We start from the raw sequence: 13418 nt of genomic DNA, 5'->3' as shown, positions 1-13418 counted from the left end.
ATAACGACGGCCTCCTCAATGTAAAAAAACAACAACAAAACCAACCCCAAGCCCACCCGACAGCCGAGGTAGGCAAGGCAGGGACAAGGGCAGACAGCGCTGCTGCTGGCACCGCCCCCGCGCCGGGGCCGGGCCTGGACCTGGGCCGTGACCGCCCTCCCGCCCCGCCGGCGGCTGCGTGTGCGGGGAGGCGCTGGCGGCAGCGGCAGGCAGCAGCAGCAGTAGTAGTAGTAGTGCAGCGGGGCGCTGGCGGCGGCGGGATGTTCACCTGGCTGGGGAAGCAGGGCGGCGGACGGGAGCGTGCCGGTGGCAGCGATGTGGTGCAAACGGTCACCGGGGCTCTACGGGACCTCTACCTCCGCAAGTTGCTGCCGCTGGAAGAGCACTACCGTTTCCATGACTTCCACTCGCCCGCCCTGGAGGAGGCCGACTTCGAGAACAAGCCTATGGTGCTACTGGTGGGGCAGTACAGCACCGGCAAGACCACCTTCATCCGGTAAGGCCACCCCCAGCGTTGCTCGGGTCCTTTCCCTCGAGGCCGCCGCCGCGCCCGGGCCCGCATGGGGATCGCCCCCGCCTCCCGCTCGGTAATCCTGGCTCAAGCGCTGCCCAGGGCGGTTCTGCTGCTCCAGAAACGCCTCCTACGCGCTGACAGTTCACCCTGCAGCGAGCTCTCCCGTGCCGGGCATCGGCCGCCCCGCCGGGCCGCCCTCTGCGGCGTGCTGAGCGCCCGTCCCGGGGAAAGGAGGCAAACGGCTCCGCGGCAGGGCTGGCTGCTGGCAGCCGCCGGCAGTCTAGGGCAGTGGAGACACAGCCCGTGCTCCTTCCGAGGAGCAGGGCTTGTCCGAGAGCTTCCCATGCTGTGCCGAGGATGGGTGCAGCTCCCGGGGCTATTACATGGTCTGTAAGCCTCCTGCCAGCTTCCTGTGTAAGCATGGTCGATTTCATGTTCTGCTGAGAAAGTGTAACCTCCTCTGCTTCCTCTTTCTCTTTTAAAAATCTTTAGATTATTCGCTTTAAAACAGAATGACGGGAGTGCCCGTCACAGACCATTTAGCCTTATCTCCTCCCCATTCCTTCCCATTTCTTTTATGGTTTGGCTGTGAAGATGCGAGAGAAACTCGAAAACGGTTTGAGACAAAACCCGTGTGGTCCTTTTTATAACCGCAACTCCTTTGGTCAATTGTATTGCATCACCAAAGTCACTGATAAGGCATCTTGACAATGCTGCTGCTGTTGTAGTATTTTCTAAACTTCCCTGCCTTTCTTATTGCGAAGTTTTTGTTAGCAATTTGTTTGAGGAAGCTGGAGTATGCCTCGGGTGTCAGGAGCTTGTGAATATCTTGCATGTATTTGAGCGTGTAATACCAGTTTATGAATCACCCTAAGGTTATACCAAACTCTGCAAAAGACGCAGGTCACTTGGATCAAATTTTGACCTACTTATTGTGTCTGAAGTTAGTTAATAACCCTTCTGTAAATGTTACAAATGTTTCTCTCTCGGTTCCGAAGGTTGCAGACAGCCTTGCCCGAACACTTTTAGTGTGTGCAGATCTCCCTCCCCTCTCCACTGAAGAGCAATGTTTGCCTTCATTCACCTGATCGCTTTTTCAGATGTTTACAGAGCTAATCATGTTCCTTTTCTGGTTTTACAACTAGCTAATTGGAAGCTAGAAGTTCCACTTGGTTCTCTACTGGTTATTACTGAATTCCTGTAAATACTTAGAGTGGGCTTTGCTCAAAGGAGTATTTTAAAAAATATGGCTATAATTAAAAGAAGAGAAACTTAGTTTCAAGATCTTCAAAGGTAGTCATGTCCTTTTGGGGAGGGTGATTTGGGTTTTCCAGACGTTTCTTTAGCCGTGGTGATTGATTTTCTTCTTGAAAATGACAGTTGCTGTGTCAGCCAGTATGGGTTTCCAGATAATTGTTATTGCTTGGCTTATGGATTTGGGATGGTGAGAGCATGGCTAATGGAGACAGAATGGTCCCAAATACATACCAGAACCTGTTCTGCCTGTCAGCTGAGTTGCAGTGTCATTCATGATTCATAGGAAACCGGCCCCCCTGGCCCCCCACCCCGGGCACCGAGTTGTCCTTGGATGAGAGAAGAGATTCCTAATTCACCAGCATTCAACTTCTCTGTCCTTTACAGTTACCCACATTTGACTCGAGTGCAAGTCAATATTGTGCTTTGAAATGCCTATATTCCTTGCAGTGCCTTAGATGTATTTTTGGTATTGTTGCTTTGTGACTAACTCGTTCCCACTTTAACCATAACACACTGAGCAATAGGGTTGGTGGCTGCTGATGTAGAGTCTGAATGAGAAAAGTATCATTCATTGCAGCTCTTTCAAGCTTTTTCCAGCATTGGTCACTGCACAAAGTTGACAAAGTTTTCTGGCTCAGTGGAGGAGGTGACTTCTACTGGGAGGTGCCCATCTCTTCACTTAGCACTTTTTTCCTGTCCCCATTTTAGGTAGAGTGCTTTAATTCCTTATTAGGTATTGGAGAGGACAGGAATTGCCTGCTGAGCCCAAATCAGTGATCGAACAGCTGTTCCTGCTTCTAAAGGACCACAATCTGATCTCACTGATTAAATCAGGGCTCACTATAAAACAGACAATAATTGGATAAATTGGCATGAGAAAATATGCCATTCAGGGTGGGCAGCAGCTTAGTAGTGTCACAGTGACTGTTACTCAAAATCCGATTTAGGGAAGAAAAAGAAGAACCTAAAAAGAGAAGTACTTGTATGCTGAAGGCAAGACTTAGAGCACTTAGGCAAATATAGCCTCCAGGTCTCCAACAAATGAATTTCCCTTCTACTAGACTGAATTTCCCTTGGGGGAATAAAAAAAAAGTCACCTCTCTCAGGATTGTTACAACTCTGGTCTTATTATAGATAATTTTTCTTAAAATGAAGTTGGACTATAGATTTTTTTTCTTGCCAGCTTTTTAATGAGCAAATGTTGCTGGAAATCTTAATTAAACCTGCTTTTTGTTCCACATTTTTCCATTTCCTACTGAGAAGGGCATGCTGGATAAGTGTTTACTATTAGTCTTATGTGTGAACATAACAATTCAGTTTAGCTGGCAAATATTCATTTGGGATTGACTTTGATTTAGATGTTATCGTGAGAACTTCACATTTTCATACCTCTGACACATCCACGTCCACCCAGTTCCTTCCACCCAGTCTTCGTGGAAAATACTCATCTAGCAATGACTGAATGTCCCCAGGGGTTGAGATATGCAAACAAACACTTCCAGGTTTCTAACAGCTCTTCTGGTGTTTCACTGGGTGCTGTTTATCCTCTTTGCACTTGGAACAATGCAGTTTTGCAGTATAAGGTGTAGCGTGGCGACGCTGTTTTATTCAAGTATCTGACAATGGCAACAATAGAAACAAATATATCCAGGCCCAAATGTTAATACTTGTCTGTTTTTAACAGAGTAGGAGGATGGGTGAGAGCCAAAAGCTTATCTTGCATGCGAGCTGTTTGGCCTTGCAGCTTCTGTAGTTCTCTCGATATGCCTTGTCTTCTTTAGAGAAGGAGAGCAGGAAAAGAGGGACAGGAGGGAGCTGTAGCATATGAAAAAGGGATAGGAGCTGGTCAGTGCAAGTTTGCAGTTCTGACCTTTTTCTTTCCCTCTAACAATGAATTAAGCTTGTAGGTTTGAATTGTTAACATCTTTGCTGTTTTAGAAGGGTAACTGGCTGACTCATTTCTACGGAACTTATCAAAATGAGGAAAAACAGAAGTAAATTCCTCAGCTTGCCAGGCTGTGCTTTTACTTTGCTCACAGGTATTACTCAGACATTCAAATGGTAAACTTCCTTCTACTTAACTCAGCCACAGCAGAGCTTAGTGACAGCACCCTTTTGTCTGCATATTGTCTGCATTCTGCAAGGAGGGTGCACTTGATGGGCTGCATCTATTTCTTCTGTGTGGAAAGGTCCTTCTTTATGTCTTTAGGTGAAAGCTGAAACTTCTTTATGAGCTCTGCATTAAAGTTTTGGGTAATTTGGAGCAGAATTCCTGCACTAAAGCAACCATTTACTACTTTTATTGTATGAAAAAAAATAGAAGAAGAAAAATAATGGAGGAGGTTTTGGTGCAGTATGAAGTGTGGAGATGAGCAGTTTTATGAAGGGAGACTTAGGTGGGTTGGATTGGTTGATGGGTTGGACGTGATGATCTTCAAGGTCTCTTCCAACCTGGTTTATTCTGTGTATTGAGCTTGTCTCCCAATCCATTGCACAGTATGTCTGCTCAGTGCTGCTCTGTCCAGTTCACCTCATTTAGACCTCAGATGATTATCAGTATGCGAAACTGTGAGTAATCTTTGCAATCTCTGGAACTCTGTAAACCCGTTTCCCATAGTCTGGCTATACATCTTGCAAAGGAACATAGATGAATGTTTATTGGCAAAGCAGAAAGGTTATAGTCCAGGTAAAAACAAAGGGAGTAGAGTCAACAGGATGTCTGTTGTTTGATCTAGACTGTCTGTGGGACATTCACTATTTTTAAGCATTCTTCCTGTGAACCCTTTTGAACTCCCTGTCTGCTGAAAATTCCTGAGAAAGGCATGCAGCTGCGGATGCTAAGAATCCAGGTATTCTCCTGTCTTAATATAGCGTACTGTACAGAAACATTTGCAGCTTTTCAGTTTACAGAAGAGTGCTCATCCCTTTAGTGTGGCTAAGTGAAACTGGTATTTTCATGCTGAGAGAACGTGTGGCATAGCTTGTACAGCCAGTGCTCAAGAACCGGGGCTTCTTGAGGTCTGTACTGTTTCATGATGTCAAGCTATTGGTCAGTTTTAATGGAAAATACCTGCCTTGCAGAGTGGTTCCTGTGTCTGTTAAGTAGCTGTACCAGGATCAGTACCATGACTGTTGGGTGGGACTCAATTTTTGGAAGGAGAGCTTGCCTTCCTGGATTGTTATCTCTATGAAAGCCTGGATTTTAAAGCTGCATCTGTGATATGAACTTGGATGTATCATTGCAATTCAGTAGCGCTTTTTATTCTGGATCCAGCCAATCTTAGTTTGTCATTGTTTGAGTTCTGAGCTGAAAATACAAATGTTGGAAATCCTGAAAGGTCTTCCATACTGCCAGCTCTGTAAATTCTGCAGATGTCACATGTGCAGCAACTTCATGAGCAGGCCATAGAAGTTATCTTAAAGACTGTCACCACTGAATGGCCATATCCATGCCTGGCAGGTTCATAAGCTTATGACATATAGTGACTATCCTATTACCCTGGAGATGTCTTATCCTGAACTCACATCCCATAATTTAGTATTCTGTGACTTCCCTCAAATGCATTTGATTCAGGATGATGTTCTTTACTGCTGCTCTTGGAGCTTCTTATCATGTGTATTGCTACCTTATGAATTGTTCCCTCTGTCAACAGAAGTCTGGTAGTGACAACTTATATCAAGAACTTAAGAGTCTCAGAGATCCTTTCCTTTATAGCCTTTAAAATGAGGCTATAAGGAAAGGAAGAACTGTGAGACTTTGAAGTAGGACATTTTATTGTGGCAAGTCAAAATACCTTATTTTAGAAGGTGGAAATATAATTCATCTTTCTAAATCAATGCTGTGGATAAATCCAATCTGGAAAATTGCAGTGGCTCCTGTGAGTTATCCTTTGCATCCCAGTTGTAGAATGTCCTAGTCTGCAGTGGTGTTCCACGAAGAGGCAGGAATGCTTTTGTGTTTCATCTGTGCCGCACTTGACAGTCCAGGGTTTCCATGCAAAAAGGGCTCAACTGCTGAGCTACCAAAGGAGTTTTGTCTTCATTTTGTTCCATTATCTACCTCAGAAGATGGGGGATTTTCTGTGTCGTACACTCCTGCATGGGTAGAGAGGTCTGAGTTTGTTTTGTTTATAAAGAGAGGTTTGGTTTATTTCCCTGTTAACATGCATTTGGTACAGCTTCTTCTAGAAGTAGAACAAATTGCCTCTGGCGTGTTCTGGCATGATCGTGCTTATGTTCTTCCTTTCTCCTAGTTTATAGCATTGGATTTTTATTTATACCATTAATTTGTTTGGAAACAGAAAGCTGCAGGAAATCTTATGTAAATAACTGTTCTGTGCCTTAAGCCTCCCACATCATAGGTTGAGCTAATTGGAGCCAGTTTGCTAAGGGTAGTGGGAAAAATCTTTGAAATGTGTACATATCTTTAATTCCATAAATTCACCTTCTGTGCACTGATCTATAAAGTCTGTCAATGTTTGGATACTGAATTTAAAGACAGGTTATTCAGCAGGTACAGATGCTTTATATAAGGGTGTGGTTTTTTTCAGCACAAGGAGCCTTAAAGTCCTCTCAAATCCATGTTGGTTTATGAAATGATAGCAGAACAGGCAAAATGCTGCTGGAATAAGGATGAGGGGAAAAAAAAATGTTATTTAAAGACCAGTGTTGATGTAGACGTGCTGAAACCTAACCAGTGCTGTCATTGGCTGTAGGTCTATCACCTGAACCTGAAGAAGAATTCTCATTTAAAGCCACCTTTGATTATGTGAAAAGTTTAAATGTCTTTGGTTATTATTGGTGAGAGGCCTCAAGCACAAGCCCCACAAGGAGAGGCTGAGGGAGCTGGGATTGTTTAGCCTAGAGAAGAGGAAGCTCAGGGGAGACCTTCTTGCTCTTTAGAACTACCTGAAGGGTGGTTGTAGCCAGGAGGGGGTTGGTCTCTTCTCCCAGGCAACCAGCACCAGAACAAGAGGACACAGTCTCAAGCTGCACCAGGGGAAGTTTAGGTTGGATGTTAGGAAGAAGTTCTTCATAGAAAGAGTGAACGGCTGCCCAGGGAGGTGGTGGAGTCACCATCCCTGGAGGTGGTCAAGAGGGGATTGGACATGGCACTTGGTGCCATGGTTTAGTCATGAGGTCTGTGGTGACAGGTTGGACTTGATGATCCTTGAGGTCTCTTCCAGCCTTGGTGATTCTGTGATTCTTGTGAGGGTTGGGGTTTTTTTGCAGAACTCCAAGGCTTGAGCTGATTGGAGAATTTTAATGCTCCCTATCATCACATTGCAACATGCTTGAAAACAATTTGGTCTTAGCCTTGAGGTGAACATTTTCAGGATGTTGCTGTGGTGAATAAGGATGATAGCACTCATGTTTTAAAGTTAATCTGAGCTGCCTGCTGCTGATATTGAGAAGTGGCAGTTATCACAGTGTAGGCTGAAGGAATGTTGGAAGCTGGAGGCTAACATCCTCTCGAATGGTTCCTGTGCTGCAGCTGAGGGAATATTTTCCACCCTGTTTTTGTAAAGGAATTTACTTTATCCTCTTAAAAATCTAGTTGTTGTGAACAACTGGAATTCAGTCCTTTGTTGTTTTTCCTCTTTCCCTAGGTAACAGAAATCGGGAAACACAGAAAACATGCAATTATTAGTTCAGACTGTGTATATAATTTGGAATTTTCAGGTTCTTTGCTTTTGCTGTAGTCTGCAGTCATTCATTGCTCTCTACAACTACCTGAAGGAAGGTTGTAGACAGGCGGATGTTAGTCTCTTCTCCCAGGCAGCCAGCACCAGAACAAGACGACACAGTCTCAGGCTGCACCAGGGGAGGTTTAAGCTGGATGTTAGGAACAAGTTCTATGCAGAGAGAGTGATTGCCCATTGGAATGGGCTGCCCGGGGAGGTGGTGGAGTCGCCATCATTGGAGGTGTTCAGGAGGAGACTTGATGGGGTGCTTGGTGCCATGCTTTAGTTGTTTAGGTGGGTTGGATTGGTTGATGGGTTGGACATGATGACCTTGAAGGTCTCTTCCACCCTGGTTTATTCTATTCTATTTGGTTACTTTGTGTATTCTTCACTTCCAGATACTTGCTCGAACAAGACTTCCCAGGCATGCGGATTGGTCCAGAGCCCACCACCGATTCTTTCATTGCTGTGATGTATGGAGAATCAGAAGGAAACATTCCTGGAAATGCCCTAGTTGTGGATCCTAAGAAACCATTCCGCAAGCTCAGCCGCTTTGGAAATGCTTTCCTGAACAGGTGAGATCTGTTTGCTTCTTGTCCTTGGAGTTTTGTGTTTAAATTTCTACTAGATACCATCTGCAGCCTCAGCCTGCTGTATTTCCTTTGAACAGCATGGAGTATAAGCAGGAGAGGAGGCAGTTCAAGCTAACTGAAAATAAAAAAACAAACCCAAAAAGCAGTACTAGGTAAGGTAGCAGTAGCACAGAGACATTCAGTTACCTGAGCAGAAAATCGTTATTAAAACTAGTTTACAGAAGATTGCTGAAATGCTCTACCAGCTCACTTGTTTGGTGAGGAGAAAATTCTTCACAGAAAAAATTCTTCACAGCCATTGGAATGTGCTGCCCAGGGAGGTGGTGGAATCACTGTCCCTGGAGGTATTCAAAAAGGGATTGGACGCGGCACTTGGTGCCATGGTTTAGTTAGTCATGAGGTCTGTGGTGACAGGTTGGACTTGATGATCTCTGAGGTCTTTTCCAACCTTATTGATTCTATGGTCTGTTTGGGCACAAATTCTCTTGCTTAGTAAAACTGATGGATTGATACTAATATTAACTGCCACCCCCCAGAAAAACCCAACAACCCAAAACATAAAAACAAACATCAAACTATTTTCCCTTTGGTGCTGTGTTGTTCATTTTCACTGGTCTCACCGTAAGTCTTTGTGTAGCTCTTTAAACTTGTGAATAGCTGGGATATGTAAAAAGGCCTCCAAGAATGGAGAGTGTTTGAACATGCCTTCTGCATAAATATGTATGCAAGCTGTTAAGTGTTTGAGTAGCTGATTGTCAAGCAGTTGCATAGATCACAGCATTAGCTTCTGGAAGGCTGCTGTGTATCTGCAGTTGTATTGCTGTAGGTGATGTATGTAGCAGGCTGAATGTTTCCATTCAAAAGTAATTAATAACTTTGTTCAGATTGTGTGAGTTATCACATTGTTTTCTTCCTGTATTTGATGGTAGCTTGACATGGAGGCCTGGCTTTGCAAGCCAGTTAATCTAAATTGGTTCTCTTTTTAACAATAAACTTTCCTGTTTGGCTGATAAACACTGGCATATGTGTTAAAAGTTCATCATGTACAGTCTTATCTCTTGCTGCACTTATTCACAGAAGAAAGTTGCTCATAAGTTGGCTTGGCTGTTACTTTGCTGGGAGATAAGGATATGTGGGGTCAAGTCCTAGTTTAAATAACAATTTTGTGGTCCAAGACCCCTCTCTGTGAGATTATTTCCTGACCTCCAGATCACTACCGTGTTTTTTTTCTTTCTTCAGCGTTGTGCTTTCTATGAAAGAGAGAAAATAATTATACTGTAAATAGTATTTTGCACAATATTCAAATATTTACACAAAACATGTAGTAATGCTGTGTGTGTGTTTGAATGATTGGTATACATAATTTTTTTTGGCTAAATCATCTGTTTAGCTAGTTGGAGTCTTACTCAAGCGAGATTATTATTGGCTAGCTAAAAAGATGTACATTCAGAGTAACTGACTGCATTATTCCAGTCCTTTTTGTGACTGTGGTTATTGTATTGCAGTGCTGTGGGCAACCTTCTCTTCCTCAACAGTCATATTTGCTGTTTAATTTTGCAGTAGAGACCTAGGTGCTTGTCTTTGCCTAACATCACCCTTGGTTTGCCACTCTGATCATACTGCTGCATTCTCAAAACTTGCCAATTCCTTTCTCTTTCCTCCTTCAGCTAGCTGAAAATGTCTCAGGCTTTTGTGCAGTATTTTTTTTGAGTCACTTCCCCCTGTTCTTTCCTGCAATCATGCTAGATCTTTTACTTTGCTTTTCCTCATTTGCCTTGCTGACAAACCTTTATATTCAATATCACATTTTCCACTCCTGTCTTAATAGATTTTTTTTTCCATGCTCCCTCCCCTTTGCCCCCACTTAAAAAAAAATTATTTCCTAGCATATGTGCCCTGAAAGGAAAGGGTGGCTGAGGTAATGGAGAAACTAAAATCAGACAGGAACACAATGCACAATCAAGGATTGTACTTACTAATCAGCTGTGTAGTTTATTGATGTTACTTGCCTCTTTTGGTTTTTTCCTCCACAGCCCCTTCAGAGCAAGAGGACACAGCCTCAAGCTGTGCCAGGGGAGGTTTAGGCTGGATGTTAGGAAGAAATTCTTCATAGAAAGAGTGATTTGCCATTGGAATGTGCTGGCCAGGGAGTTGCTGGAGTTGCCATCACTGGAGGTGTTTAGGAAGAGACTGGATGGGGCACTTGGTGCCATGGTTTAGTTGATTAGATGGTGTTGGATGATAGATTGGACTCGATCTCAAAGGTCTCTTCCAACCTGGTTAATTCTATTCTATTCTTATTTCCCTGTGTATCTCACTCTTTGTGGTAGATGTTTCTGTGAGGCTCCTCAGTGTAGAAACTCATCTTTTATTTCCCCTGTGTACTTTTAAGAACAGCTGGAGAGGAAGGGATGGGGACAGGACCTTGTGTGCTCTTGGATGTCGGCTACAGTAAGTGAGAAAACACATGGTCCTGTTCTATTCTAATGGGTATCTTAATAGGCACAAAAAGGAGTGCAAATTCTAACTAGAGTCTTTGAGTGATCCAAAGCTAATGTAAAAAAAGAAATAAAATTATGATTACAAAGATGATTATTTGCAAACAATATAACTTAACTCTAGCAAGGATTGTCTAACATTGCTGGATTTCCTTAACAATAGCTCTATAATAATATGAAAAACATGACAGTATCAAAAGTCTGCTGTGTCACAAGCAGTTACAGTCATCTTAACTATTTTTATAAGGCTCTTTTTTGTGAAGATCTGCTGTCATCAAGGTAGAGAGTATGTAGTTTTGTTTTCTATGCAGCAGAACTTAAAAATCACACTTTGTTACAGGTCATGTAAGAAATAGTGATTCAGAGTCAAATCTCAATGTCAAAGAGACATGTTCATATACAACTACCATTACAGATTGAAGTTGTCTGAACTATTAGTTTGATGTTCAATTTTTAACCCATCTGTTGTCTTCAGATTATGGATATATTCTAAAAGCTACAGCCAATTAGAACTTAGCCTTCTATTTCATTTATTTTTCCTCTAGATTTTCCTCCTCCCTTTGCCACTGATGACTGCTGCAAAGACTGCAGAGTCTTTTAATTTCCAAGACCTGTAGTTCTCCCTTTTCTTGTAGTGATTAATAGGAGGCTGAACATGAGCCAGCAGTGTGCCCAGGTAGCCAAGAAGGCCAATGGCATCCTGGACTACATCAGAAATAGTGTGGCCAGCAGGAGCAGGGAAGTCATTGTGCCCCTATACTCAGCACTGGTTAGGCCACACCTTGAGTCCTGTGTCCAGTTCTGGGCCCCTCAATTTAAGAAGGACATTGAGACTCTTGAATGTGTCCACAAGAAGGGCAACGAGGCTGGGGAGAGGCCTTGAGCACAAGCCTTACGAGGAGAGGCTGAAGGAGCGGGGATTGTTTAGCCTGGAGAAGAGGAGGTTCAGGGGAGACCTTATTGCTATCTACAACTACCTGAAGGGAGGTTGTAGGCAGGAGGGGGTTGGTCTCTTCCCCCAGGCAATCAGAACAAGAGGACATAGTCTCAAACTGTGCCAGGGGAAGTTTAAGCTCGCGGTGAGGAGAAAGCTCTTCACAGAGAAAGTTGTTATCCAATGGAATGTGCTGCCCAGGGAGGTGGAGGAGTCACCGTCCCTGGAGGTGCTCAAGAGGGGATTGGACGTGGCACTTGGTGCCATGGTTTAGTAGTGATGAGGTCTTGGTTGGACAGGTTGGACTTGATGATCTTTGAGGTCTTTTCCAGCCTTATTGATTCTATGACTTTTCCAGCTGTCCCAGTTTGGGTGATGCATTTAGTCAAAATACTACTGTATTGTTCAACTGACATAATTGTGCCTTTTGTCTTGTAAGACAGGCCTAGAAACATCTCAGTGAGACTAACAAGTGTTGAGCTTTCTGAAGTGATATAGTGATTTTAAATATTTTGGGTGTTTAAGAAGAAAACTCAGTCCTTACACTCTTCCAGCTTTCTGAAAGCTACTTCATGCTGTACAGACTAGGTGATGTCTATTTCTGTCATGTTTGATATGAGTGAATGTATTTTCTTTGTCACTTACAGCATGGCCCATATGCTTCCACAAAATGTGTTTGCTTTAATGTAATGTCTGCTTTAGGATTTGGAAAACTCAAACCTGTTATTTTGTTCACTTCTCTTTCAAGTGCATCTCTTAAGCTAGTAGAAAATTAGCCTTAGTGGATGAGTTGACTGCAGATATGCAGTATTCCCTATACCTGATGTTCCACTAGAAACAAACACACACAGCAACAAAACCAAACCAACAAAACAAACAAAAACAACAACAAAAACAACCCCAGCATGACAAAACAACCACACACACAAACCCCCTAACCAAACATACAAACAAAAACCCAAACCAAAAACACTGCCAAACAAAACAAACATCCAATTTCCCCCTAAAACAAAACAGTGTAGTGCTCTTTACATAACCCTGAGGTTTTACCAAGCTGAGATGGCTGCTGTCTTCCTTATGCCGTCTTGGGTCTCAAGGAGAGTTTTGGCTGATCCTGCTGTTTCTGTCATCCCTAAGAAGGGATGCTGTGTGCTCTTGTTTCAGACTCATTACTACAAGGTCACCTGAAAAACAAGGTGAAGTGCAAGGATTTTTTTTTCTTCCTGATTTTCCTTTGAATAATCTGGATCATTATCTGTCCAGCAACAGCTTCCAAAACTTATCATATCTTATATCTGATATTTGACTGCCTGAGCTCTTCCTAACTCAGACTATCTTTGGTCTTAAAGTCGTTCTTTGACCTTGGCACAGTTAAAATTTACTGTGGTACCCTATTTCTTGAGGTAGTGTGCCTTCTGCAGTGATGGGTTAATGCAGGGTGGCCATCTTAAAGCCTGAGCCTGCAGCTTAACCCTGTGTTAGGTTGCTTCTGGGGAGCTTCACAGGTGGAAGGCAGGTTACACTGTGTGCTTCTTAGTACAGACTTCAGCTGCTACCCAATAAGAAGATTAAGTTCTCATGCAAATCTCTTTAAGGCAGTTTATGATGAAGGGAGATGAAGTTCTTCAGCAGTGAACTGTCCCATGAGCATCAGAGGAGCTTCAGCTTAACACAAAATGTTCTGCATGGTTCTCAGAAGCCTTGTGAATTATTTGGTTTTCATAATACCCCCCATTGAATTTGTCTGCTGTCAAAGAGGCAGGAGGTTATTGTTTAGAGCCTGCTGTGTGTAATTTGAGCTCTTGGTTCTGGCAGTGTGAAAGCTTTTGTTCGGTTTGTGGGAGGCGTGCTGTTGGTTTCAGTGCTCTGCAAGCCCCACCCGAGGAGGGTGGTAGGTTAGAGACAGGGGCAGCTCAAATGCTGCTGGAGCAGGTGAGA

The 13418-nt window shown here is 43.4% G+C and overlaps 1 protein-coding gene across 1 annotated transcript in view; it reads left to right on the top strand.

Annotated features, from left to right (window-relative positions):
- Window positions 1-221: 221 nt before the first annotated feature.
- Window positions 222-13418, top strand: part of EHD4 (EH domain containing 4) — a 33231-nt gene continuing 20034 nt past the window's right edge. The window contains exons 1-2 of the mRNA XM_009898982.2: window positions 222-496; window positions 7854-8030. Coding sequence (XP_009897284.2) covers window positions 261-496; window positions 7854-8030 — 413 coding nt within the window. The 5' untranslated portion in view covers window positions 222-260. The remainder of the gene's footprint in view (window positions 497-7853; window positions 8031-13418) is intronic.

This window comes from Dryobates pubescens, chromosome 5 (assembly GCF_014839835.1).
Source record: "Dryobates pubescens isolate bDryPub1 chromosome 5, bDryPub1.pri, whole genome shotgun sequence".
Classification (NCBI taxonomy): domain Eukaryota; kingdom Metazoa; phylum Chordata; class Aves; order Piciformes; family Picidae; genus Dryobates; species Dryobates pubescens.
This window is presented reverse-complemented; position numbering and strand designations above follow the sequence as displayed.